Genomic DNA, 26,916 nt, shown 5'->3' with positions numbered 1-26,916 from the left:
AATGAGGATATTCATTAATTCACATATTCATTCATTCATTCATTCATTCATTCATTCATTCACTCACTCTCTTAATTCAAATACACATATAAATTTGTATTTTTATTCATTTGTATTATTTATTCATTCATTAATTCATCTGTTCATTCACACATCAATTTAGTCATTCACTATTTCATTCATTTATTCATGAATCCAGGTGTTTTTATCATTCTTAGATAATTCTTATTAATCTTGTTCACTTAATTCACTCATTCATTAATTAGTGTATTAATTAATTCACTCATTTATCAGACCAGTTATTCATTCATTCACACGCTCGTTCATTTGTTCCCTCCTGCACTGTGATTTGTTCATTGCTTTGTTATTGTTCGGTTATTATTAATGAGATGTGTTGTTTATTAAGTCCTCTTAGTTTTTCAGTAATTATCATTAAAATGACCCTTTAGTTGTGCTTGTTCGGACAGCTGTGGTCACTCCAGTCGTACTCGGCCTCACACCAAACAACTAAACCCCCAAAACCCAGCGACCGGCTAGTTAAAGCGAAAATCTGTCAGTTCATTCATTCATACAAGCGGGAATCACTTGTTCACATGGGTCCTACATGTTGCATGAAATCCTTCATTCATTCATCGGTTTCTTCACTCTCCCAGCAGGCTACGCTTCAGCTTTGTCAGTGCTCGTCCACGGGGTGTCACTGTTCTGCCGGGCTGACTCGCTGACCTTTAGTCCACATTACCGTCAGTAGGGCAGAGTCAGAGCCACTCAGAGGGAGCGTCACACACACCTTCTGGCGCAACAGCCTCAGTGTGAAACACAAGCAGGTCGGGAGTGATGGGACATTTCAGCTGGACTTCCCACGGGTGAGTTCCTTCTCTTCACCCGCGCTCTCGCTAATCTAACGATAAACTCCTAATCATCATAATGAAGTTGTGCCTCGTTACATGACTACATGAGCTGCTCTGGACAGGAGATCAGGTCTTATGGAGCAGTCTGCTTCTGAAGAATGTCCATCCATTCAGCCAGAGATGTGTGAAGCCAGGTGGTATGAAGACGTTAATATGTTCCGGTGATGTGAAACGCGCTGTTTTGTCTCTCTCCCCTCTCCTGTGTCCAGATGTTTGTGCTGTGGGTGTGTGTGGTTTGTGTGAAGTAGGGTGTGGCACAGTAGCTGTGTGGGACAGGTGGGTGAAGAATAGGTGTGAGAGTTTGACGTATGTATATAGAGATAAATAGGTGCACAGATACGTGTGCTGGCACACAGGTGAGGATGTACAGGCGTAGATGAGAGTGTGTTGTAGGTATATGTGTCTAGGTGTGCATACAGGCATACAGGTGTGTGTGTATATACAGGTTTACAGGTGATTGTGTAGGTGTCGAGGTGTGTATGTAGGCGGGAGCGTCGTGCTGTGCAGTTGTCTATGTATATATAGGAATAAAAGTGAGTGTAAATAGGTGTACAGGTGTGCGTATATATAAATAAATAAATATATATATATATATATATAGGCATACAGGTGAGTGTGCTGTTGTACAGGTGAGTGTGTGTAGGGGTATTTGAAGTGTACAGGTGTGAGTGTAGCTGTAAAGGCTATGTGTGTACAGGTGTGAGTGTACAGGCGTGCTTGTGTGTGTGTGTGTGTGTGTGTGTGTGTGTGTGTGTGTGTGTACAGGTGTGTGTATATATATCAGTATGGGGGGCTTTTGGGCTGCTGTGGTTCCGGTGCTGCAGATGTTCTTCCTGTCTTTGCTGCTGCTCATCATGCTGCCCGCCATGTTCGGCTTTTCACTGGGCATCACAGAGACCTACATGAAGATCCTCATCAAAACACTGAAGGTACACACACACACACACACACACACACACACACAAATATATACGTGTGTAGGTGTTTCTAATAAAGTGGCCACTGCATTTCTTATAATCATCATTATATAATCATCAAACAGCTGCACTGTTTAAAGTGGAACAGAGCATGGTGAATAGGATGCCTGTGTGTGTGTGTGTGTGTGTGTGTGTGTGAGTTTGTATTTATCTATGTGTCTGTGTGTTACAGTGGGCAACACTGAGGATTCAGAAGAGCAGCAAAGAGGAGGAGACCTTAAAGCATTCTTCATCTAACGGTAAATATAGAAGAGATACTCTGCCCAGACACACAGTTACGACACATTCTCATGACTGGACTCGGTGTGGCGGTGTGGCTTCACTGGCACTGTGAGATTTAATGCGCAATACACTGCTCTCCGGTTCCTCTTTCTCATCAGTACAGACCGGACAGATGGTTTTCAGAATAACTACTGAACGATACTGAGTAATTCATAGTAGATACTGAGTACTTCATAGTAGATACTGAGTACTTCATAGTAGGTACTACGTAATTCATAGTAGATAATAAATAATTAGATATAGAATCAATCTACTAAGACAGCTATAGAGGGTAATATAGTAAATAGAGGCCAAACAATAAAATGAGCTTTACTGAACAACAACAAACCATGTACAGCAGTTCCACGGTTCCAGAATACTAATAAACGGTACACCAGGAAATATTTCATAGATTTCTTTACAGAAAATATGCGAAAAACACTGTGACCAAAATGACCCTGCAGCTGTGCTTCTTACTGTAAGGGTGTTTCATCATGAAAAATGCCAACTAGTGATTCAGAGAAGACGAGTAAGTGAGGAGTCGGGCTGCAGTTCAGGGGTTAAACTGAGCGGTTTTATTATTGTTTCTGAGGGCAGAGGGCAGCCGGTCCAGGCCGGAGTGAAGAGTCCTGCTATCAGCAGCAGATAACTGATGGCTCTTATCGATGCTGAGATAAAACAAAGGCTTGTTTAGGTTACAGTGCATCTCAGAAGATGAAAGAGAACATCTTGGGTTAAAGACCAACTGAATGACCTTTTGACCCCCCCCCTCCTTTCTCCACTGTCCTTGGGTGTTCTGGTTTAACAATATAACTCAGTCTGGTCATCATAACGCAATGCAAGCGCGCTGTCCGAATAGCCTTAACATTAGCTAGGCTAGTGCTAACAGTACCCAAATGGATGGTAGCACTAATAGTTAGCTAGCTAGGTAACGGCTATGGCACCCAACCAGCAGGAGCACGCTAGCCAGCGTTAGCTGACTAATCAAAGTGCTATAGTAGTTTAAGCTGTGCTGCTAATGTTTCCTAATGTGTTTCTAATAAAGTGGCCAGTGAGCGGAAGTACAGGGTAGGTGTTTCTAATAAAGTGGCCAGTGTGTGGAAGCACAGGGTGGGTGTTTCTAATAAAGTGGCCAGTGAGTGGAAGTATAAAGTGGGTGTTTCTAATAAAGTGGCCAGTGAGTGGAAGTACAAGGTAGGTGTTTCTAATAAAGTGGCCAGTGAGTGGAAGTACAGGGTGGGTGTTTCTAATAAAGTGGCCAGTGAGAGGAAGTACAGGGTGGGTGTTTCTAATAAAGTGGCCAGTGAGTGGAAGTACAAGGTAGGTGTTTCTAATAAAGTGGCCAGTGAGTGGAAGTACAGGGTGGGTGTTTCTAATAAAGTGGCCAGTGAGAGGAAGTACAGGGTGGGTACTCACCTATACATTAACCTACACTAGCTAAGTTAGCCTATACTAGCCCGGTCAGCTGTTTTGGTTGCCATAAATGACCAAATGAAAAGGAAACGGTGAAAGAGCGCAGTCGCTGCTCGGCTAACGTTAGCCGGCCAACTAGCCAACAGCTTCGTCAGCTTGGGCGTTTCGCTCTCTCCTCGTCGTGGTTATTAAATGTGGAAACGGTGAGCTCCTTCATTAGAAGTAAACCCAAGTCAAAGGGAAATCATCCAGTCTGTCCTTGTTCCAGGCCAGTTTTCCACACCGATGTGGAATGTGAACATTTAGCCAAAGCAATTAAAGATTACACCCTTGCCCTCACGCCCTCGGTGGACTTCGTGCCCTGTTATTATCTGCAGGCCTCTCGTTTAGCTTCACTGTCTGTCTTAGCCTGTAACTATAAATCAATACTCAACCCTGATCAGGCAGCTTCTCTCGGTTCAGTAACACAGAGTGGGCCTTGTGAGTCAGCTGAAGTGATGAAGATGATGAAGTTAGTGCTGCTTTACAGCTTCATCATCAGTTAAAGAATCAGTGAGTGACCTTCGGCTGCAGCGCTGCAACCCAAAGCTCAGCATGAGTGAGGCTAGTCACTGCACGCTCTGAAATGCAGTGTGTGCTTTAGTTCAGCGTGTGTAGAATATACTTATTGAAGTCCAGCTCCTCGTTTCTGCGCTCACTGTCCACTTTATCAGCTCCGCTGACCACATAGCTCCACTCTGTAGTTCTACAGTTACAGACTGTAGTCCATCTGTTTCTCTGATACTCTGTTACCCTGTTCTTCAGTGGTCAGGACCCCCATGGACCCTCACAGAGCAGGTACTGTTTGGGTGGTGGATCATTCTCAGCACTGCAGTAACACTGACGTGGTGGTGGTCCGTCCGCCAGTGAGTGGAAGTACAGGGTGGGTGTTTCTAATAAAGTGGCCAGTGAGTGGAAGTACAGGGTGGGTGTTTCTAATAAAGTGGCCAGTGAGTGGAAGTACAGGGTGAGTGTTTCTAATAAAGTGGCCAGTGAGTGGAAGCACAAGGTGGGTGTTTCTAATAAAGTGGCCAGTGAGTGGAAGTACAGGGTGGGTGTTTCTAATAAAGTGGCCAGTGAGTGGAAGCACAGGGTGGGTGTTTCTAATAAAGTGGCCAGTGAGTGGAAGCACAGGGTACGTGTTTCTAATAAAGTGGCCAGTGAGTGGAAGCACAGGGTGGGTGTTTCTAATAAAGTGGCCAGTGAGTGGAAGTACAGGGTGGGTGTTTCTAATAAAGTGGCCAGTGAGTGGAAGCACAGGGTGGGTGTTTCTAATAAAGTGGCCAGTGAGTGGAAGTACAGGGTGGGTGTTTCTAATAAAGTGGCCAGTTAGTGGAAGCACAGGGTGGGTGTTTCTAATAAAGTGGCCAGTGAGTGGAAGTACAAGGAGGGTGTTTCTAATAAAGTGGCCAGTGAGTGGAAGCACAAGGTGGGTGTTTCTAATAAAGTGGCCAGTGAGTGGAAGCACAAGGTAGGTGTTTCTAATAAAGTGGCCAGTTAGTGGAAGCACAGGGTGGGTGTTTCTAATAAAGTGGCCAGTGAGTGGAAGTACAAGGAGGGTGTTTCTAATAAAGTGGCCAGTGAGTGGAAGCACAAGGTGGGTGTTTCTAATAAAGTGGCCAGTGAGTGGAAGCACAAGGTGGGTGTTTCTAATAAAGTGGCCAGTGAGTGGAAGCTCAAGGTAGGTGTTTCTAATAAAGTGGCCAGTGAGTGGAAGCACAAGGAGGGTGTTTCTAATAAAGTGGCCAGTGAGTGGAAGCACAAGGTGGGTGTTTCTAATAAAGTGGCCAGTTAGTGGAAGCACAAGGTGGGTGTTTCTAATAAAGTGGCCAGTGAGTGGAAGCACAAGGTGGGTGTTTCTAATAAAGTGGCCAGTGAGTGGAAGTACAGGGTGGGTGTTTCTAATAAAGTGGCCAGTGAGTGGAAGCACAAGGTGGGTGTTTCTAATAAAGTGGCCAGCTAGTGGAAGTACAGGGTGGGTGTTTCTAATAAAGTGGCCAGTGAGTGGAAGTACAAGGTGGGTGTTTCTAATAAAGTGGCCAGTGAGTGGAAACACAAGGTAGGTGTTTCTAATAAAGTGGCCAGTGAGTGGAAGTACAGGGTGGGTGTTTCTAATAAAGTGGCCAGTGAGTGGAAGTACAGGGTGGGTGTTTCTAATAAAGTGGCCAGTGAGTGGAAGTACAGGGTGGGTGTTTCTAAAGTGTTTCTTGGCTGTTAATTAAGTGTGTGGATTAGAGTTCAGGTGTTCCAGAGTGTGAGCAGAAACTCTCCCTCCGCGCGGACGGTGCTGTTTCGGCTGTTACGCTGCCAGATTTGCATTCCTGCGGCGAGGCGTGTTGGAGCTGTTTAGACCTGTCAGACGCATCTGGCGCTTCCAACGAAGTAGCTCTGTTTCAGACTCATGAGGCTGATTTGTTTACACTTGCGTGTCTTTTCCCGCTCGGCTTATGAACAGGATTATAACAGTTTCCTTATGAAGTGCAGTGATGAGTGACGCATGTCGTTTACTCCATTTTCAGTCTTTCACTGCTGTTTGAAGCTTTTTACAGTATCAGAGGCCACACGACACACTCATGTTCTGCTCTGTTGCTTTGTTCCACTGGGCCTAATACCACTTATGGCATACTTTTTAGCAGAGGGTCCAAAGAAGATTCTTAGATCTGCAACAACAGTGGAACCCTTTTGTTTAAAAAAACATTGTTTAGAGAACCATATATGAGACATTCTCCATTATGGAGAACCTTTAGCACTGCAAAGAACCTATTTAAGTATTGAAACAGTCCTTTGAGTCATCATGGTTCTGTATATAACTGGTGCGTTTACTAAAGAACCCTTAAAGAGCCACTAAAGAGGCACCTCGACCCAAGATATGGAAGTTTGTAAGAGGCTTTCTTCACTTTCACGGTGTAGTTTTACTGGAAATACTTCAGGGTGTAACGTTGGGGGGTGACAAGGAGGCGAGCGAGACATCGAACGAGACGAACACCGTCCAGGGTCGTAGGTCCAACACGGATGGAACGGGGAAAAGACATGACGAAAAATGAACACAGGGATAAACAAACACCAAACAAGCCAAACACTACAAACCGTACAAACAACACAAAGACCACAAACCAATTAGGAAAAACACAGGGCTTGAATACAACAGGGATAACAAGGGATAACAGGACACAGGTGGAAAACACAGGTGGTAACAATCAGGGGTGGAGTCTGCAAACAAGGGGGCCGGACTGGGAAGATAAACGAAAGCACATTGACACGTAAACAAAAGCACTTGGAAGACCAAAACACAAGCACATGGATAACTGGGCAGGGCTAAACATCCCTTTCAGTGAAGCACACGAAAACTCAGTGTATCAGCGCCCCCTTGTGGAAATTATCCAGCCTGCTAAACATGAGGGAACGAGCCAATGAGTTATTAGGAAGGCTGAAGAGCTGCTTCTCAAATGAAAATCTACATGTTACATGTAAATGAAATGTTTTGGGATGGTTTACTGGATGCCTACTTTAATATTTGGTTTAGGATGAATTCAGTTCAGTTTTTGAGTTGTTTAAACGTAACTTGACTGGATTCACTGTGAGTTTAACTGATTTTCGGCTCGACGTTGTACCGAGGTCTTGCTGTGTCGTCCTCAGGTCTGATCCAGAGGGATGACTCCTCACTGGAGAAGGAGATTGGGGAGCGGCGGGGGAACCGGCGGGGGGACTTCGCTCTCAGCGACGTGTTTTATTTCAGTAAGAAGGGCATCGAGAGTATAGTGGAGGACGAGGTCACTCAGAGGTTCAGCTCGGAGGAGCTAGTGTCCTGGAACCTGCTCACTCGAACCAACAACAACTTCCACTACATCTCCCTCAGACTGACCATCCTGTGGGGCGTAGGGGTCATCGTCCGCTACGGCATCCTACTGCCCCTCAGGTAACACGCACGCCACGGACACATACACGTCCAGCTGAGGTTGATGGTCTGGATGAGTGAAATCCTTACAGGCTACCATTGTTATTTGTGTCGCTGTACATGGTGTTCTGGCATTCAGGGAATCTGGAGGGCAGTCTGACCTCTTCAGTAGCGCAGAACCAGCTCGGTGCCATGAATAACACTGCGCTGCTCTTATAAACACTCTGCATGCGTGCAGTGTTGACTTCTCTATGTACAAGTTAACTCACCCTCTACAGGAAACACACAAATCTGGGATTTTATGCACATTGTTTATTAATTTATTTCTGAAATTTAGCAACTAAACAGTAGCTGTGCATTGAAATGTGCAGCTGGGTGTTCTTTAGAGGAAGTGTTCACTGCTTTTCACTTAGAAAATCAACAAAAGGTGAAGTTTGACTAGGGGTGCCAAAATATCTGGTCTGTTTGCAGGGTCAGTCTGGCGGCTATTGGGCTCAGTTGGCTGGTCATTGGCACCACTGTGGTGGGATTTATCCCGAACTGCTGGTAATCAGACACTAAACAGCACTCTCTTCTACAGCAAGTTGCACCTTAAAAGAAAAAACATTTTTTCCATTTACAGAATTTTTTATGATATAATTTTGTCTTACTGTTGGATGAACCCCCAACTTGCCTGCTGTAAGTGCACTTATTTACACTGATGAAGTCGTGTGTATGACAGTGACGGTGTGGATGCTTTGCATTGCAGGTTAAAGGACTGGCTGAGTGAGCTGGTGCATGTGATGTGCTATCGGATCTGCGCCAGAGGCCTTTCAGCCACCATCCACTACCATAACAGGTACTCAATACCACAACAGCGATTCTCTACCACAACAGGTACTAAATACCATATCAGGTACTCAGTACCACAATGGGTACTAAATACTATAACAGGTACTTGATATGACAACAATTACTATATCACAGCAGGTACTCAATGTGACAAAAAGTACTACAAGTATTACAACACTGTGGTACTGAATGCCATAATAGGTACTAAATACCATATTAGACACTAATCCACAGGAGGTATTAATACCATAACAAATACTGAATACCAAAACAGCCACTAAACACCACAATATGTACTAAATAACATAACAGCCACTAAATATCGGTACTACATACTGTAACGAGTGCTGAATACCATAAAAGGTACTGGATACCATACTATGTATTTAATTACACAACACTACAATCTGCTCCGTCTCCTTTTCTGCAGAGAGAACAAACCAAAGAAAGGAGGAATCTGTGTAGCCAATCACACTTCGCCGATCGATGTGGTGATCCTAGCCAATGACGGCGGCTACGCCATGGTGAGTGATCCAAAACAAAAACACACCGAGTGGAATTACTATGATGCACACAAGCAGACAGCACTGATTAGTTTACATATTCAGTTACTCACAATTTTTCATTATTAAAAAAGACTGACAGACTGTAGTACACGACAGGAAGTGTAGGGGGCGATATGGCTTCTATTATTTCACATTAAAGGGAAAATCACTTAAGCATGCACACACACATAATTCATAAATAACCTGTTGAAGGTTTTAAGGTGGGTTTTGTGTGTGTGATTGACAGGTGGGGCAGGTCCACGGCGGGCTGATGGGCGTGGTCCAGCGGGCGATGGTCCGAGCCTGCCCGCACATCTGGTTTGAGAGGGCGGAGATGAAAGATCGCCACCTGGTGACACAGAGGTACAACAGCACTGCATTAAACTCCTTCATTCTGCTGTTAAACAAGTCTCCACAGGCACTGTGTGTGTTAGTAAAGCACAGAGCTAATGATCCGCTTATTATAGAGCTCATGTTTAAGCTGAATCTACCTCAGGCTGGATCTTGTTTTCTGCTCCTGCTAGAGCGCGAGGGCCAAGCTGAGTGCGTTAAAGTGATAGTGCAGCCACTTATGCAACAAATGTAGTGGATTAGTGAGGAACTGAATTAGAGGTTCTCTGAACTGTTCCTTTAAGAACTGGCCAAACATTTAATGTCATTTATTTAACTGACGTAGAGATGCAGTGCTCAGACATGCACTGGTCTGGAATGTAGGTCAGCAATTACCACGCTCCCACACACACACACACACACACACACACACACACACAGCCCAGAGTGTATAGAAGAGACAGTCAGTGCAGCACAGAAGGCTCATATATGTTTAATAACACCATATACTCATCAACTGCAGATCATATTCACTGAGGATACATTTATTTATGCTTTAATCTTTATTAGTTTATCAGTCTTTATTGTCATTTTTCTATACATTCACTTTACATTATGTAATCATTTAAATGCAAAAAATACAAAATGATCTGATTCAATACATCAATATTAAATGTGATATAATGTTTCTTAGAATGTTTTTGTTGCATTTTTTATTTTTTTGCATAATTTAAAAACTCCAGTTACCCTTTACATTGGGGTAAAATTTCATGATGAATGGACCAACAGAAATGGACCAAAAATACTCGGACAAAACTGTAGTTACATTAAATTCTACTACATTTTAACATGTTTTTTTCCCTTTTCTGTGAAGTTTCCTTTTTGGAAGTGCAAAATTTTGTACTAACAGTGACCATAAATAATGATATTTTAATGTTACATATTACGTTACATATGCATATTTACACTCAAGTTTGCAAGCACATATTTAATCACATATAAATCTTGATAACAGATTGTGTGGGTCAAAGATTTAGAGCACTAAAGGCTCATGTTCTGCATTTTTCTTGCATTAATTTTTTCCATCTGAGGTTCACTTACAGCATAGGTGTGGTTTTATGTACATGATCATTTCTTAACCTTTCTTCACACTTAGAATTAAACAGGCTGTTATTGAATCTTTAAGACTGATATATGTAAATGAGCTCTGTTCTGATTGACTGAGGCACTTATTAACACTGGTCTAGACTTAACGTTTAGAATCGGCACGTTCCACACAGTTTCTCCACTTGTTTCAGTGAATTACAGTAATTACAAAAATGTTATAAAACAACAGCAGGATTTTGTTAAAGTAAAGTGTTTTATCTGTTCTCAGCTGAGCTCTTCTCCCTCTTTCCTGTCTTCCACAGATTGAGGGATCATGTAAACGACAAGAAGAAACTGCCCATCCTCATATTCCCTGAGGGTAAGAGCCTTAAAGCTTAAACAGTCCTCCTAAAGCTCAGGGAGAGTGATGGAAAAACTGTAAAATATTATATTAAAATCATTCGACATTAATTTCCATTCAGCTATTCTGCTTCTGTTTCTGCACACAGGAACCTGCATCAACAACACGTCCGTCATGATGTTCAAAAAGGGAAGTTTTGAAATCGGAGGCACCATTTATCCCGTTGCTATAAAGGTATAAAAGCTCCTCTGTCACTCCACACTGCAACACTAAGGGCAATATGGACAATAAAATTACACAACTAAGTAATAAATATTATACCACTCAACCTTCAGTCCAGTTACACAAATGTACTGCAGTGGAACATAGACTAAAATGAAAAAGTAGATTAAAAATTTGTTGAGAAATGTGAGTTTAGGCAAAAAAAATCTCCCTATTTAATATTGTTATAATATATTATCTGTTAATCTTCTGATGAAAGTCTTTTTTTTTTTTTTTACAAAATATACATGCAAACTCATCACCTTATGGTCAAATCTGTTATCTTGAATGACTAATATAACATTGACAAAATCTGTTTGCATTTTAAATAAAAGAGTTTTTATTCATGCAAGGGTGAGGATATTTGATGTGCCCTAACAGCAGATCATGGCCATTTATTTGAAATTCCATGTTAGAATTAAATTTTAGAATATTAGAAAACATTTTATACTATACTATGAGTGATCTCTTTTAGTGGTGCTGATCAATGAAAAAGTTTTATTCTCACATTTTTTTATTTCTTTCTTCAATTATGGTTAACAACCAAGACAATCAGCTACTTTTCCATTTTTTGTCTGAAATTGATGTAGAAAACGTCAAATTCTGCAAATTATAAATGCTATAAGAACTGTCTACCAATTACATTGCAAGTGGTAATTATAGGGGTCCAAGCACTCCACACCTTATGGACCCAGTACAGGCCTTTAAGCTGATAGAACGCAAATGATAGGTTCTTAGAATGATCTCTACATATAATTATTATTAAGATGGGATCTCAAAAGGAGTTGTTTACCAGTTTTTTTTAACATTTACCTTTGACCTGGATTTTTAGAAAATAAGCCAAATATCTGGAAAGCCATAGATTTTGACATGGCTTGCATTGCTACTGTAGCTTTTGAGTTCATTGAACTAACAGATTCTCCAGCCATTTCTCGTTTTCCTGTGTTTCAGATGGTTTCATTTTCATGTTATAATCAGTATAAATGATGCTGTATTGGTGGAGCAGTTTAGGTTGCAGGCCGTAAAGTGTTAATTATGAGTATATGTGTGTCCCGCAGTATGACCCTCAGTTTGGCGATGCGTTCTGGAACAGTGCAAAGTATAACATGGTCAGTTATCTGCTGAGGATGATGACCAGCTGGGCAATCGTCTGCAACGTCTGGTATCTGCCCCCCATGACCCAAAAGGTGGGAACACTCACAGGAAAATCAGAAATGAACACAATAGTTCAGCTAAACATCGGATTTACTCACAAATCACAAATTGCTAAGACGTGTTTGGTGTGTGAACTTCGTTTCTTTGATTTAGCACTGGAGTCACGATTTGCCAACAGATAATGGGAGCTTATACACCACCACTTAGCATGGTGCTAACTAAATGCCTCAAACTGTGTGGCGGTGTTCAGCATCTCTAATAGACTTGATTATGTGGTTTCTGACACTGTAGCGCTCACTGTTATTATGAACATGGACTGCAGTACTTTAGCATAGCTAAACAGAGTCTCGAAGCCTGGATTAGGCCTGTGTGTTTGTATATATATTATATATATATAATAGCCCGTCACACAATGTCGTAAACTCGTTCCATAAAGCATTAAAGTTAGCCAGTGCTAAAGCTAAACAAGCTAACTTCAGACACAACACGTCTTGGTGGATGGAGTATATTTGGGTCAAGGGTGGAGATGATGTGTGAATGTTTTGCTGGGCAAACACTTTAAGAATCCGTCATGATGACGTTTGTGTGTGGTGAGATTGTGAAACACTGGTTACGCAGTGCTTTGCCGTTTCATTGACTCATTTCCTGTGTGTACAGGAAGGAGAAGATGCAGTGCAGTTTGCCAACAGAGTGAAGTCTGCTATCGCACAGCAGGGGGGACTGGTGGACCTCTCCTGGTGGGCAATGCTCTCGTTTTTATCATGCTCATACATTAGAATAGAACAGTAGAGCAAATTACAACAAAAAAAATCATTTAATATAACAGGATACTGGAATAAAAATAATAGAATCGAATAAAATAACATCTTTAAGGGCAAGTAAACATTAGACATTTTGAGTTTGATGGTTGATGTTAAATAGAAAAAATAAAAATAATATATCCAGTGTTCTTGCACAAATATACAGAAAAACAGACAACTGTGTGTGTTGTGAAGTCAAAACAACAGAAATACAGTTAGTAATGTGTGTGTGTGTGTGTTTGTGTGTGTAGGGATGGTGGTCTAAAGAGAGCAAAGGTAAAGGACACTTTCAAACAGGAGCAGCAGAAGAAGTACAGCTGCATGGTGGTCGGTGACGACAGCAGTGAATGAACTGGAAAATCCACCAATCACAGACCTCCAAGATATCAAACCAACTAATTGCAGACCTCCGAGACATCAAACCCACCAATCACAAACCTCAGAGACATCAAACCAACCAATCACTGACATCAGAAACACTGAACCCTCCAACCTCTGAGACACCGAATTCTCCTATCTCAGATCTCCAGGACATCAAACCAAACAACCACAGCCTTCTGAGACACCAAACCCACCAATCACAGACCTCTGAGACACCAAACCCTCCACAGGCCTCTGAGACACCAAACCCACCAATCACAGACTTCTGAGACACCAAACCCACCACAGACCTCTGAGACACCAAACCCACCAATCACAGACTTCTGAGACACCAAACCCACCAATCACAGACCTCTGAGACACCAAACCCTCCACAGGCCTCTGAGACACCAAACCCACCAATCACAGACCTCTGAGACACCAAACCCACCAATCACAGACCTCTGAGACACCAAACCCACCACTGGCCTCTGAGACACCAAACCCACCAATCACAGACTTCTGAGACACCAAACCCACCAATCATAGATCTTTGAGACACCAAACCCACCAATCACAGGCCTCTGAGACACCAAACCCACCAATCACAGACCTCTGAGACACCAAACCCACCACAGGCCTCTGAGACACCAACCCACCAATCACAGACTTATGAGACACCAAACCCACCAATCACAGATCTTTGAGACACCAAACCCACCAATCACAGACCTCTGAGACACCAAACCCACCACAGACCTCTGAGACACCAAACCCACCAATCACAGACCTCTGAGACACCAAACCCACCAATCACAGATCTTTGAGACACTGAGCCCACCAATCTTAGACCTCTGAAACAGTAAATTCTCCAATCACAGCCCTTTGAGACATCAAATCCTCCAATCTCAGAGCTCCAGGACACCAAACCCACCAGTCACCACCCTCTGAGACACCAAACCCACCAATCACAGACCTCTGAAGCACCACGCCCATCAGTCTTAGACCTCTGAGACAGTAAATTCTCCCATCACAAACCTCAGAGAAATCAAATCTACCAATCTCAGACCTCTGATACACCAAATTCTCCAACTCAGACTTCTGCGAAACCAAAGCCTCTGGAGACACAGACGTCTAACACAGAGGTGCTAAAGCCACCAATTACTCTGTGGTGTTTTGTTGTGAAAGGTTTTACAGGCATTCCTCAGCTCAGCTCTGCCGACAACCTAAAGACGTTCATGTCAATGCCTTCAGAAGAACGAGCTCTCTGAGCTGCACACAGCTCTCTGCCTTGAACAGGACAGGGTAAGATGTGGTTCATGAGGAAAGTAAACTAAATTGGCAGTTATATGGCCATTTTGCCAATCGCTGATGTTCTCAATATGTACTCAAGAAAGTGGAACTTGGCACTGTTTATTTTTCTGATGACAGAAGAATCCACATGTTCTTCACTTTAAAGTTTTAAAGTGCTGTTTATTTTTCCTCAATAAATAAATTCCTGACAAATAAAACCTTTTGGATTGCCTTCAGTGACATTTAGTGAAACGTTTAGGCCCCGATTAGTCTGAGTAGTGCCAGGGCAAAACAGAAAACCTATTATTCCAGATTTTCCACTATTTCCCATCATCAACATTCCATATAAGCTCAGAAGACTCGTGTAGGTTCTCTGGTGGTTCTGGATGGTAAATAAAATGTCTATATCTGTGCTGTAGTCATGGCGACGCCTGGTTCCCATCACCACCACTGTAAAGAATCACTGTTTACATCTCAGACACTGAATCAGAATTTTATAATGGTGGAGTTCCCCTTTAACCACAACACATGGAAATAACAGAGTTAGCTGGTAATCCAGGTTTGCATGTGGACGTTAACGCAGCGTTCACCGGGTCCCAGACGGGGCTCTCGGTGGATACACAGAAGGTAGACCACTCACTCTAAAGACGCCATGCTGCGTCTGAGTCTGGGGGTCTTAGCTGGAGCCCAAAGAGTTTATGGGTCTGCTTCTGGTTTTTATGGCACCCATTTGTGGACCTCCTGTCTCATTCACTTCCTCTGTGAGAAAACAGGTGTGCAGAAGACCTGAACCTGAAGCTCCTTCACGTTCACATCGTCTTGATTTCCACTTTAGTTCCACAAACACAAATCCAGCTGTGATTTCTGAACCTGTAGCTTCAACAGAGTCAGCTCAAGACAGTTTTCAGAGACCTGCACAGATTGGAACACAGACAAGAACAAACTCAGATCAACACCGCCCTCTAGTGGTAGGATCGGGTGTTGAGTTCATTGAAGGAATGCTGCTGCACATATTTACAATGAACTGAACGGTTTATGCGCCCGTTCTACAGCATGTCACACCGCATCCAGCTGCGTCTGACACTATATTAATGATTAACTTACAGTAAAAAGACAGAAATACAGTTACTCTCAAAACGGACTACAAAGACTGTCGCGCTGATGATGTCACTACCGCATATCCAACGAAGCGGCGCTGCATCCAGGCATGGGATATGTAGTTCAGTTGTAGTTTCATCGCTACAGTTATGTTGCTAAGCACAGTGTTCAGCTATGATGTTAAATCCATACGTGCTATATTTATATTATCACAAACTGACTGTTTAACAAACGTTAAAGCGATTTTAATCCGTTTAGATTTGTTTATGGCGAACTGAATCTCAACCAGCAGATGGCGTAGTTCTGCACGTTCCTTTCCATAGGTAAGACCTGTGTATTACCCAGAGGTAATTCCCTAGGTAATACCTGCCCCAGTTATTTCATTTGTGACTATGTTTCTATTTAATGCTGTGTTTCTCAGCCCTAGACCTGGAGGTCCACATTAACAGCCCATTATTGGGCAGTGGGCCTCCAGGACCAGACTGGAGAAAGACCAGTTTAGACCGCCTTAAAAAGTAGTTTAGAACTATTTTACCAAGGCAGTCAATTTATTTATGCTTGGATAAATAGTGTGTATGTTAACATACTGAAAAATCACAAAAACAATTGGTGTCAATGTTTATTTACATTCACAATGTTGCTCCCCAACACTGAACCATAAAAGTACTGAACATGAGCGTGGAGTACGTCAGGGCATGGCACGCAGAAAAAACACGAACCAAATCCACCACCACTGCCGAATCAGCCAGTGATCACCTGAGAGGAAACTGTTGGAGGTGGCACCAGGTTTGACTACAACATCAACAGAAAATGATATAATAAAAGAATATTTTGAATCGGCCCATGTCCCACTTCAGCTGGCATGTTCTCACATTTCTGTGGGTTTATGTGCCAAAAAGAGCTTTTCACTTAGATTTGAACAGGCTGTTGCCTTTAAGACTTACGTATGTAAATGAGCTCACTTCCGATTGGCTGTCCTGTATTGTGCCTCCTTCAGAAAGCAGCCCAAGCTGAAACATTCCTTATAACTTGGGCATGAATGGGCGGGGCTAAACTGCTAGAACATTTAACAGGCTTTCCTGTGTGAGTGCTGGCTCGCTAACCGGGTAGATGTTAGGCATGCAGGCCAGATCCTGGACTGCTTCATACCTCATGTCTACATTTGTGACAATTCTGGCGTGAATATTATGGACCAACAATGTAGCTGGGCCAGAATGGGACCAGATTTGTGCCACATCCTTTAGTTCTACTCACTTTACAGTGTGTGGGCCAGATCTGGGCCGAGGACCCAGCCGTCCACTGGGCCAAAACAAACCAAGGATGTGGCCCACAAGTGAGCCAGACAAATTTTGCTAACTGGGGACAACTGGGGAAAAAAAGACGAGGAAAGTTCAGTCTTCGGTGATATTTACATTTATGGCATTCAGCTGACGCTCTTATCCAGAGCGACTTACAATTTGATCATTTTACACAGGTAGGCGAAGGTGGTGTTGGGAGTCTTGCCCAAGGACTCTTATTGGTATAGTGTAGGGTGTTTGCCCAGGTGGGGGATTGAACCCCAGTCTACAAGGCAGGTGTTAACCACTACACTAACCAACCACCTATGATATGAGGCCTGTAAAGCTCATTAGCCTTTAAAGAAATAAAATAAAAGGCAGATATTTAAGATTTCAACCCCGTTATCAAAGAAGACGATGTGGTCTCTACTTGTTTGTGTGTTTTACAGCACAGTGCATGTGGACGACTTTGGGGGCATTTGTCCAAGCTGTCCACCGTCGGCATCTCCGTCACTTGGCCGTCTCTGCTCCATTTGTTTCTCCTTCTGGACGCCTGAAACACACACACTTCAGAGTTCTTCAAAGGATTGGTTCAGTGAGCTCAGCCAAGACACTGAAGTTTGAGTCTTTAGTTTTAGAGCAAGTGTTATGAGGCTAATGTAGCTAACATATAGTACAAGCTAATTCTGCACCCTGCTAGCATGCTGCTAATTTAAGTCATGCGTAAATCGTCTCGCAGGCTCGTCTCAAACTGTGTGGAGGTGTTCGGTGCCTCTAACAGACATGATTGTGTGGTTTCTGACACTGTATGACTCACTGTTATCTTTAAACGTGGAGTAAAACATGTTAGCGTAAAGCTAAAAACAGTAGAAGCCATCAGAAAGACTGAGCTTTGACTACTTCCACAGATAGCAGTCGATATATGGAGAGACACGGCGTCAGGAACCACGTAATCAAGCCTATTGGAGACGCTGAACACCTCCACAGGGACTGGGGCCTGGATGTGGTGACGTAGGCCTGCAGTTAGCACCAGGCTAATTGGTGAGGTATTAGCTTTCACTGTTAGTCTTGTAGCTCTAGAGCTAGAACTAACGTCGGACTCCAAATGGGTCTTGGCTGATCGACTACGCTTAGAATAAGTGGAAAGTACGGAGCCTCGCTGGTGACATCCTGTACAAACAAAAATAATGCGTGGCCACGACTTAGTAAGGAGTGGGAATGAGATGATTAAGTCATGGCCACGACTTAGTAAGCCATCTCGTTCCCACGCCTTACTAAATCATGGCCACGGCTCAATCATCTCATTCCTATGACTTACTAAGTCATGGCCACGCATTATTTTTTTATTTATATAGGAGCTCAAATTAATGATATTTTTCTGCTTTAACACTTGGTTGGGGTTCACCGTAACCATGGTGACAAACATTAGGTTCGGTGTACCTGCCTTCTGATGGTACGTCTTCTTTCTCTCTAGCTGCACCAGAAATACATTCTGCCTGTGCAACAGAACAAATGGTCACCCTTGGTCACTTTTAAAGCTGCCGCTCTTTCTGATTAATATAACATATGGAGCATATTATGACGTACCTCCAAAGTGGTCTCCAGGAGCATCCTCTTCTCCTGAGGGAGGGTTCCTAAATACCTGTGGAATGGAATCAGTGGATCATCTTGACATCCATAAATCACCGGTTTTCCAGACCTGAATTAGTCCTAAGCCTGGAGTGAGTAGTAAAAGCACCCAATGTGAAAGATCTATTCAGAATAAGACCAGAAACAGAGCAGTTTAGGTCTAGTCTGAGCTCTAGCTGATCAATAGCGTCTGCTAATCAGGCTATTCCAGCTAATCAATCTCTTCTCATAGACAAGCTAAAAACCAATGTCTTCTGCAGGTCAGACTAATCCGGCTAGCCTATCTTTTATGGTTATACAAATCCAGCTAATCTCCTGCTACTCAAGATCATCCAGCTATACATTTTCAACGCTCTGATTAGTTGCATCTGGGTACTAAACTCAATAATATAGATCTCTAGGGGGAAACTAGTGACCACTGTCTTAAAATAATATAGTTTGATCTATTATAGTGACTCTGTATGAGGCAACAGAGAAAAACAAATATATCTGCTCTGGCGTTGAGTTCAAATCCTCAGTGAAATTGAAATGCATCGTTTTTAAAAGGACTTTAGATACTCACATCTTTAAATAAGAGCCCTCAGTCTTGTTCTCAGCACTCCACCTCCCAGCAGCACCAGAGGAAATAGGCATTTCTGAAACTACATTCCAGTGAAACACAAACAAAGCACACTAATGCACACAAAATGTAGATCCCTTTCACATCTAGGCCCACCAGCATTGTATGCCCAGGCTCTGTTCCAGCATTTCTATTCTAAAACAGCCTCAGCCTCCGGTCAGCTGGACAGCGTGCTGCTGAGCCCAATGCCAGAAAGGTGTTTGTTGTGGTCTCCATAGCAACGCAGGGCCCTATTGTGAACATCCATCTCACTCATTGTTGGCAAACATTCTAGATGTTGGACCCATATCATTATCCATTACCGGCAAGATATACTGATTAAAATACGGCTCATTTCGAATCAGTAAACATTTCCAGTGAAAGGAAACCTCATATTTACTGTTAGGATGTGAGCACAGCATTCCGGGTAAAGGAAAGTCGATCTGTGTAAACGCTGTGCTCGCATCAGAAATGATGCACACAAAATCAGAATCTGTGCTGTTATGAAAATGTCAAATCTGTGTCATTAAATCAGATTGTGCTGTTAGTAGCTGTGTCAGTAATTCAATAGTATGCTGTCAGTAGCGGTGTCAGTAATTTGCTACTATACTGTCAGTAACTGTGTAAGTAATACAGTACTGTTATGTTAGCAACTGTGAGTAATTCACTACTATACGTTCAGTAACTGTGTCAGTAATTCAGTACTATACTGTCAGTAGCAGTGTCAGTAATTCACTACTATACTGTCAGTAACTGTGTCAGTAATTCAGTACTGTAATGTTAACAAATGTCCGTAATTCACTACTATACTGTCCGTAACTGTGTCAGTGATTCAGTACTATACTGTCAGTAGCTGTGTCAATAATTCACTACTATACTGTCAGTAACTGTGTCAGTAATTCAGGACTGTCATTTTAGTAACTGTCAGTAATTCACTACTATACTTTCAGTAACTGTGTCAGTAATTCAATGGTATATTGTCAGTAGCAGTGTCAGAAATTACTATACTACTATATTATCATCAGCTGTATCAGTAATTCAGTAGTGTACTGTTAGTGACTCAGTCATTCAGTACTGTACTGTTAGTAACTATCAGTAATTCAGTACTGTACTGTTAGTAGCTGAGTCAGTATTTCAGTACTGTACTGTTAACAGATTTGTTAGTAATTTAGTGCTGCACCATTTGTAGCTGAGTCAGTAATTCAGTACTGTACTGTCAGCAGCTGTGTCAGTAATTCATTTCTGTACTGTTAAATAATTCAGTACTGCACTGTCTGTAATTGAGTCTGTGATTCAGTGCTGTACTGTTAGGAGCTGAGTCAGTAATTCAGTACTGTACTGTCAACAGCTGTGTCAGTAATTCAGTACTGTACTGTTAATAGCTGTGTCAGTAATTCAGTACTGTACTGTTAGTAGCTGAGTCACAGTGATTCAGTACTGTACTGTTAGTAGATGAGTCAGTAATTCAGCACTGCACTGTTAGTAGCAGAGTAATTCAGTACCGTACTGTTAATGGCTGTGTCAGTGATTCAGTACTGTACTGTTAGTAGCTGAGTCAGTGATTGAGTACTGTACTGTTAGTAGCTGTGTCTGTGTTTCAGTACTGTACTGTTAGTAGCTGAGTCAGTGATTCAGTACTGTACTGTTAGTAGCTGAGTCAGTGTTTCAGCACTGCACTGTTAGTAGCAGAGTAATTCAGTACCGTACTGTTAATGGCTGTGTCAGTGATTCAGTACTGTACTGTTAGTAGCTGAGTCAGTGATTGAGTACTGTACTGTTAGTAGCTGTGTCCGTGTTTCAGTACTGTACTGTTAGTAGCTGAGTCAGTGATTCAGTACTGTACTATTAGTAGATGAGTCAGTAATTCAGTACTGTACTGTTAGTAGCTGAGTCAGTGATTCAGTACTATACTGTTATTAGATGAGTCAGTAATTCAGCACTGCACTGTTAGTAGCAGAGTAATTCAGTACCGTACTGTTAATGGCTGTGTCAGTGATTCAGTACTGTACTGTTAGTAGCTGAGTCAGTGATTGAGTACTGTACTGTTAGTAGCTGTGTCCGTGTCTCAGTACTGTACTGTTAGTAGCTGAGTCAGTGATTCAGTACTGTACTGTTAGTAGATGAGTCAGTAATTCAGTACTGTACTGTTAGTAGCTGAGTCAGTGTTTCAGTACTGTACTGTTAGTAGCTGAGTCAGTGATTCAGTACTGTACTGTTATTAGATGAGTCAGTAATTCAGCACTGCACTGTTAGTAGCAGAGTAATTCAGTACCGTACTGTTAATGGCTGTGTCAGTGATTCAGTACTGTACTGTTAGTAGCTGAGTCAGTGATTGAGTACTGTACTGTTAGTAGCTGTGTCTGTGTTTCAGTACTGTACTGTTAGTAGCTGAGTCAGTGTTTCAGTACTGTACTGTTAGTAGCTGAGTCAGTGATTCAGTACTGTACTGTTAGTAGATGAGTCAGTAATTCAGCACTGCACTGTTAGTAGCAGAGTAATTCAGTACCGTACTGTTAATGGCTGTGTCAGTGATTCAGTACTGTACTGTTAGTAGCTGAGTCAGTGATTGAGTACTGTACTGTTAGTAGCTGTGTCCATGTTTCAGTACTGTACTGTTAGTAGCTGAGTCAGTGATTCAGTACTGTACTGTTAGTAGCTGAGTCAGTAATTCAGCACTGCACTGTTAGTAGCAGAGTAATTCAGTACCGTACTGTTAATGGCTGTGTCAATGATTCAGTACTGTACTGTTAGTAGCTGAGTCAGTGATTGAGTACTGTACTGTTAGTAGCCGAGTCAGTGATTCAGTACTGTACTGTTAGTAGCTAAGTCAGTGATTCAGTACTGTACTGTTATTAGATGAGTCAGTAATTCAGCACTGCACTGTTAGTAGCAGAGTAATTCAGTACCGTACTGTTAATGGCTGTGTCAGTGATTCAGTACTGTACTGTTAGTAGCTGAGTCAGTGATTGAGTACTGTACTGTTAGTAGCTGTGTCCGTGTTTCAGTACTGTACTGTTAGTAGCTGAGTCAGTGATTCAGTACTGTATTGTTAGTAGATGAGTCAGTAATTCAGTACTGTACTGTTAGTAGCTGAGTCAGTGTTTCAGTACTGTACTGTTAGTAGCTGAGTCAGTGATTCAGTACTGTACTGTTAGTAGATGAGTCAGTAATTCAGCACTGCACTGTTAGTAACAGAGTAATTCAGTACCGTACTGTTATTGGCTGTGTCAGTGATTCAGTACTGTACTGTTAGTAGCTGAGTCAGTGATTGAGTACTGTACTGTTAGTAGCTGTGTCCGTGTTTCAGTACTGTACTGTTAGTAGCTGAGTCAGTGTTTCAGTACTGTACTGTTAGTAGCTGAGTCAGTGATTCAGTACTGTACTGTTAGTAGATGAGTCAGTAATTCAGCACTGCACTGTTAGTAGCAGAGTAATTCAGTACCGTACTGTTAATGGCTGTGTCAGTGATTCAGTACTGTACTGTTAGTAGCAGAGTAATTCAGTACCGTACTGTTATTGGCTGTGTCAGTGATTCAGTACTGTACTGTTAGTAGCTGAGTCAGTAATTCAGCACTGCACTGTTAGTAGCAGAGTAATTCAGTACCGTACTGTTAATGGCTGTGTCAGTGATTCAGTACTGTACTGTTAGTAGCTGAGTCAGTGATTGAGTACTGTACTGTTAGTAGCTGTGTCCGTGTTTCAGTACTGTACTGTTAGTAGCTGAGTCAGTGTTTCAGTACTGTACTGTTAGTAGCTGAGTCAGTGATTCAGTACTGTACTGTTAGTAGGTGAGTCAGTAATTCAGCACTGCACTGTTAGTAGCAGAGTAATTCAGTACCGTACTGTTAATGGCTGTGTCAGTGATTCAGTACTGTACTGTTAGTAGCTGAGTCAGTGATTCAGTACTGTACTGTTAGTAGCTGTGTCCATGTTTCAGTACTGTACTGTTAGTAGCTGAGTCACAGTGATTCAGTACTGTACTGTTAGTAGATGAGTCAGTAATTCAGCACTGCACTGTTAGTAGCAGAGTAATTCAGTACCGTACTGTTAATGGCTGTGTCAGTGATTCAGTACTGTACTGTTAGTAGCCGAGTCAGTGATTGAGTACTGTACTGTTAGTAGCCGAGTCAGTGTGTGGGGGAGAGAGAGACAGACGGAGAGAGAGAGAGAGAGAGTGGGGGGGGCAGAGAGAGAGTGGGGGGGGCAGAGAGAGAGTGGGGGGGGGGGCAGAGAGAGAGAAGTGGGGGGGGGGGGCAGAGAGAGAGGGGGGGGGGGGGGGGCAGAGAGAGAGGGGGGGGGCAGAGAGAGAGGGAGGGGGGCAGAGAGAGAGGGGGGGGGCAGAGAGAGTGGGGGGGGGGGGGGGGCAGAGAGAGCGGGGGGGGGGCAGAGAGAGTGGGGGGGGGGGGGGCAGAGAGAGTGGGGGGGGGCAGAGAGAGTGGGGGGGGGGGCAGAGAGAGAGAGAGACAGTGACAGAGTGTGTGTGGGGAGAGAGAGAGAGAGAGAGAGAGAGAGAGAGAGAGAGAGAGAGTGTGTGTGGAGAGAGAGAGAGAGAGAGAGAGAGAGAGAGAGAGAGAGAGAGAGTGAGAGTGAGAGTGTGTGTGTGTGTGGGGAGAGAGAGAGAGAGAGAGAGAGAGAGAGAGAGAGAGAGAGAGAGTGTGTGTGGGGAGAGAGAGAAACAGAGAGAGAGAGAAACAGAGAGAGAGAGAGAAACAGAGAGAGAGAGAAACAGAGAGAGAGAGAGAAACAGAGAGAGAGAGAGAGAGAGTGTGGAGAGAGAGAGAGCGAGAGAGAGGGAGAGAGAGTGTGTGTGGGGAGAGAGAGAGAGAGAGAAACAGAGAGAGAGAGTGGGGGGGGGGCAGAGAGAGAGAGAGGGGGGGGGCACAGAGAGAGAGAGAGAGAGGGGGGGGGGGGGGCACAGAGAGAGAGAGAGAGAGAGAGAGAGAGAGAGAGAGAGAGTGAGAGTGAGTGTGTGTGTGTGTGTGTGTGAGAGAGTGTGTGAGAGAGTGAGAGAGAGAGAGAGAGAGAGAGAGAGAGAGAGAGAGAGAGAGAGAGAGAGAGAGCGAGAGAGCGAGAGCGAGAGAGAGAGAGAGAGTGTGGAGAGAGCGAGAGAGAGAGAGAGTGTGGAGAGAGAGAGCGAGAGAGCGAGAGAGAGTGTGTGTGGGGAGAGAGTGTGGAGAGAGCGAGAGAGAGAGAGAGTGTGGAGAGAGAGAGCGAGAGAGCGAGAGAGAGAGAGAGAGAGAGCGAGAGAGAGTGTGGAGAGAGAGAGCGAGAGTATCTGAGGGTTTCTCTGTTGTGCAGGTCTTGTCTGTGAGGCTGGGTGTAATGGCGGTGTCCCGGCGCTCCTCTCAGCACCATGGCGGCGGGCTCCAGTCTCCGCCGCGGCTCTCCGCCGTCTCGTCTCCGCCTCTGGACGCTCCTCAGTCCGAGGCTGCCGCGCTGAGCCCCACCGAGGCCTCACCGGAGCGGCCGAGCAGCAGCGGAGCCTCCAGCTCTCCCAGCGGGGCCGTGGGCAGCAGCAGCCCGGCCTCAGCGGCCGCCAGCCCGGCCCAGGACAGCGGCGCGTTCCGGGAGCTGTTCGAGGCCTGCAGGAACGGAGACGTGTCCCGGGTGAAGCGGCTGGTGGACTCGGCGAACGTCAACGCCAAGGACATGGCGGGGAGGAAATCCACCCCGCTGCACTTCGCCGCAGGTAACCTCCGATCCGTCCGCACCGAGAGGGGCTTCTAACCGCTATCGATCAGCGGCCGCCATCGATCCAACGGGGCGAACGGCTAAAGCGGCTAACATCGCTAAAAGGCTAAGAAAGCTAAACGGCTAACAGGATCGCTAGATTGTGATTAATAAACAAACGATCGATAATCTGATTATCAGATTAACAGCGAGACTCACAGACAAGCAGATAGAACTGATCATAACATAATCAGCTGGGATTGACCAATAACTGATCAGATGGGATTGATCAGGAACTAATCAGTCATGATTGATCAAAACCTGTTGGGTATAGAGCTGTGATTGATCAGAAACTGATCAGCTATGATTGATTAAAAACTGAGGTAAACAGCTGTGATTGATCAGAAACTGATCAGCTATGATTGATTAAAAACTGAGGTAAACAGCTGTGATTGATCAGAAACTGATCAGCTATGATTGATTAAAAACTGAGGTAAACAGCTGTGATTGATCAGAAACTGATCAGCTGTAATTGATTAAAAACTGAGGTAAACAGCTGTGATTGATCAGAAACTGATCAGCTATGATTGATTAAAAACTGAGGTAAACAGCTGTGATTGATCAGAAACTGATCAGCTATGATTGATAAGCAGTTATCACCAGTAAATAGTGTGATCGGAACCATTATGAGTGATCAGCTTTGGTAGATCATTGATTGGTCAAAAGCTGTAAGTATTGATGAGCAGTTATGATCTGACTGGTGAACTGCCGCGGTTCATAATCCTGAACGTGTTCTGCTGCTGTGTGATTCAGATGATTGTTGCTGTGTGATTCAGATGATTGTTGCGGTTCAGGTGCTGTTAGACGTGATCAAATCCAGAACTGTAAACAATACGAGGTTCAGGAGGAGATTGTAGGATTTTACAGTGTGGTCAGTGGTCAGTGGTCAGTCATGCAGGTAAAGAGGCATTTTAATAACATTCGGTGTTTCTGGGCTTAAAAAAACCTGACGATTTACAGTGTTACTGAATGTAATGTATTGCTGGTAATCCTCATGAGTGGCTTTTTGATCGTTTCTCATGTCAAGGTGTTCACTGCGTTTTTGAGATCTGCACATAAAATAAGGCATAAACGTTTATAGAGGTGATTATTATGGGATTTTCATGGCGCGTTGCGGACTCAATTATTCTATTCTACGTTTCTAGAATCGCAAAATAAAAATCAAAATTAAAACGACGAATGTGAAAGAGCCGTATGGTGATGCTCTACATGATGCCTTTCGCAAAACATTTTGAGATGACAAAGAAGATGAAGCAGAGATTACTGTTCTAGATTACTGTTCTAGATTACTGTTCTAGATTACTGTTCTGGATTACTGTTATGGACATTTGCTCAGGCTGTACATGAAGTTTAATTTTCCTCGTGTTGAATTCGGTAAATAAAGGGAAATTTTGAATGTGCAGAGTTAAGACTACCGCGTTGTTCACGGCGTCGTAGTTTGAAGGCACGTTTGATGTTATAGCGTGTTGCCCAGTCAGTGATGCCCGTCGGTGGAGGTTATAATGAGGTTCTGTGTGTCTGGGTTCTCCGAATGTTTCTCAGACTTTTATTTTGACGCGTTTTCCTGGTTTGTCCTCCTCAGGTTTTGGTAGGAAGGACGTGGTGGAGCACCTCCTGCAGACGGGGGCGAACGTTCACTCCCGGGACGACGGCGGGCTGATCCCGCTCCATAACGCCTGCTCTTTCGGACACGCGGAGGTGGTCAGCCTGCTGCTGTGTCAGGGGGCGGACCCCAACGCCCGCGACAACTGGAACTACACGCCGCTGCACGAGGCCGCCATCAAGGGCAAGATAGACGTCTGCATCGGTGAGAGCATCAGTGTTAACTCGATATTAAATAGAACACAGCACTCTTACCCGTCATCACTCGGCACGTCTGAATATCGCTGCTGTCGGAACGAAACCTCGTATCTCCAAAATGGGAACTTTACAGGAGAAGGGAAAAACCTACTGTGCTTTCAGTGGAAGTCAATGGAACCAGAATTTGTTCCAAGCAGTTTTTGGCCGTTTCTTTTGGTTCACCCTTCATGAAATTTACGCACAATATCAAGGCCAACATGCTTTTTCAA

At 43.7% G+C, this 26,916-nt stretch overlaps 2 protein-coding genes and 1 long non-coding RNA gene across 4 annotated transcripts in view; 2 read left to right on the top strand and 1 right to left on the bottom strand.

The window, feature by feature from the left end:
- Nucleotides 1–738: 738 nt before the first annotated feature.
- agpat9l (1-acylglycerol-3-phosphate O-acyltransferase 9, like) lies at nucleotides 739–14,733 on the top strand. The gene is made up of 13 exons (XM_017682754.2): nucleotides 739–863; nucleotides 1,118–1,837; nucleotides 2,058–2,124; nucleotides 7,235–7,514; nucleotides 7,965–8,039; nucleotides 8,242–8,331; nucleotides 8,755–8,848; nucleotides 9,117–9,232; nucleotides 10,609–10,664; nucleotides 10,795–10,880; nucleotides 11,966–12,094; nucleotides 12,720–12,799; nucleotides 13,114–14,733. The coding sequence occupies exons 2-13, from the start codon at nucleotides 1,694–1,696 to the stop codon at nucleotides 13,211–13,213; spliced, it is 1,317 nt and encodes a 438-aa protein (XP_017538243.2). The 5' UTR covers nucleotides 739–863; nucleotides 1,118–1,693; the 3' UTR covers nucleotides 13,214–14,733.
- Nucleotides 14,734–16,229: 1,496 nt separating this feature from the next.
- LOC119261771 lies at nucleotides 16,230–23,276 on the bottom strand. Its single transcript, XR_005129188.1, has 4 exons — nucleotides 19,082–23,276; nucleotides 18,478–18,532; nucleotides 18,331–18,386; nucleotides 16,230–17,443 (listed from the first exon to the last, which is right to left on the bottom strand). It is a non-coding gene; the product is annotated as an uncharacterized LOC119261771 (long non-coding RNA).
- A 1,036-nt stretch (nucleotides 23,277–24,312) lies between these two features.
- The window catches only part of tnksb (tankyrase, TRF1-interacting ankyrin-related ADP-ribose polymerase b), a 30,149-nt gene continuing 27,545 nt past the window's right edge, over nucleotides 24,313–26,916 (top strand). For both annotated transcript variants that reach the window (XM_037531784.1, XM_037531783.1), the window contains exons 1-2: nucleotides 24,313–24,806; nucleotides 26,430–26,654. In XM_037531784.1, the coding sequence (XP_037387681.1) occupies nucleotides 24,440–24,806; nucleotides 26,430–26,654 (592 nt within the window). In that variant the 5' untranslated portion in view covers nucleotides 24,313–24,439. The remainder of the gene's footprint in view (nucleotides 24,807–26,429; nucleotides 26,655–26,916) is intronic.

The sequence above is a fragment of the Pygocentrus nattereri genome, chromosome 20 (assembly GCF_015220715.1).
Source record: "Pygocentrus nattereri isolate fPygNat1 chromosome 20, fPygNat1.pri, whole genome shotgun sequence".
Taxonomy (NCBI): domain Eukaryota; kingdom Metazoa; phylum Chordata; class Actinopteri; order Characiformes; family Serrasalmidae; genus Pygocentrus; species Pygocentrus nattereri.
Note: the sequence above shows the minus strand (reverse complement) of the source record. Positions and strands in the feature narration are given on the sequence as shown.

Excerpts from the sequence above, each read along its gene's own strand:
- agpat9l (XM_017682754.2), top strand. The coding sequence starts at position 1,694 with ATGGGGGGCTTTTGGGCTGCTGTGGTTCCGGTGCTGCAGATGTTCTTC. Across the intron at positions 7,515-7,964 it reads GGCATCCTACTGCCCCTCAG|GGTCAGTCTGGCGGCTATTG; the intron begins GTAACACGCACG and ends GTCTGTTTGCAG. Across the intron at positions 10,665-10,794 it reads CATCCTCATATTCCCTGAGG|GAACCTGCATCAACAACACG; the intron begins GTAAGAGCCTTA and ends TTCTGCACACAG.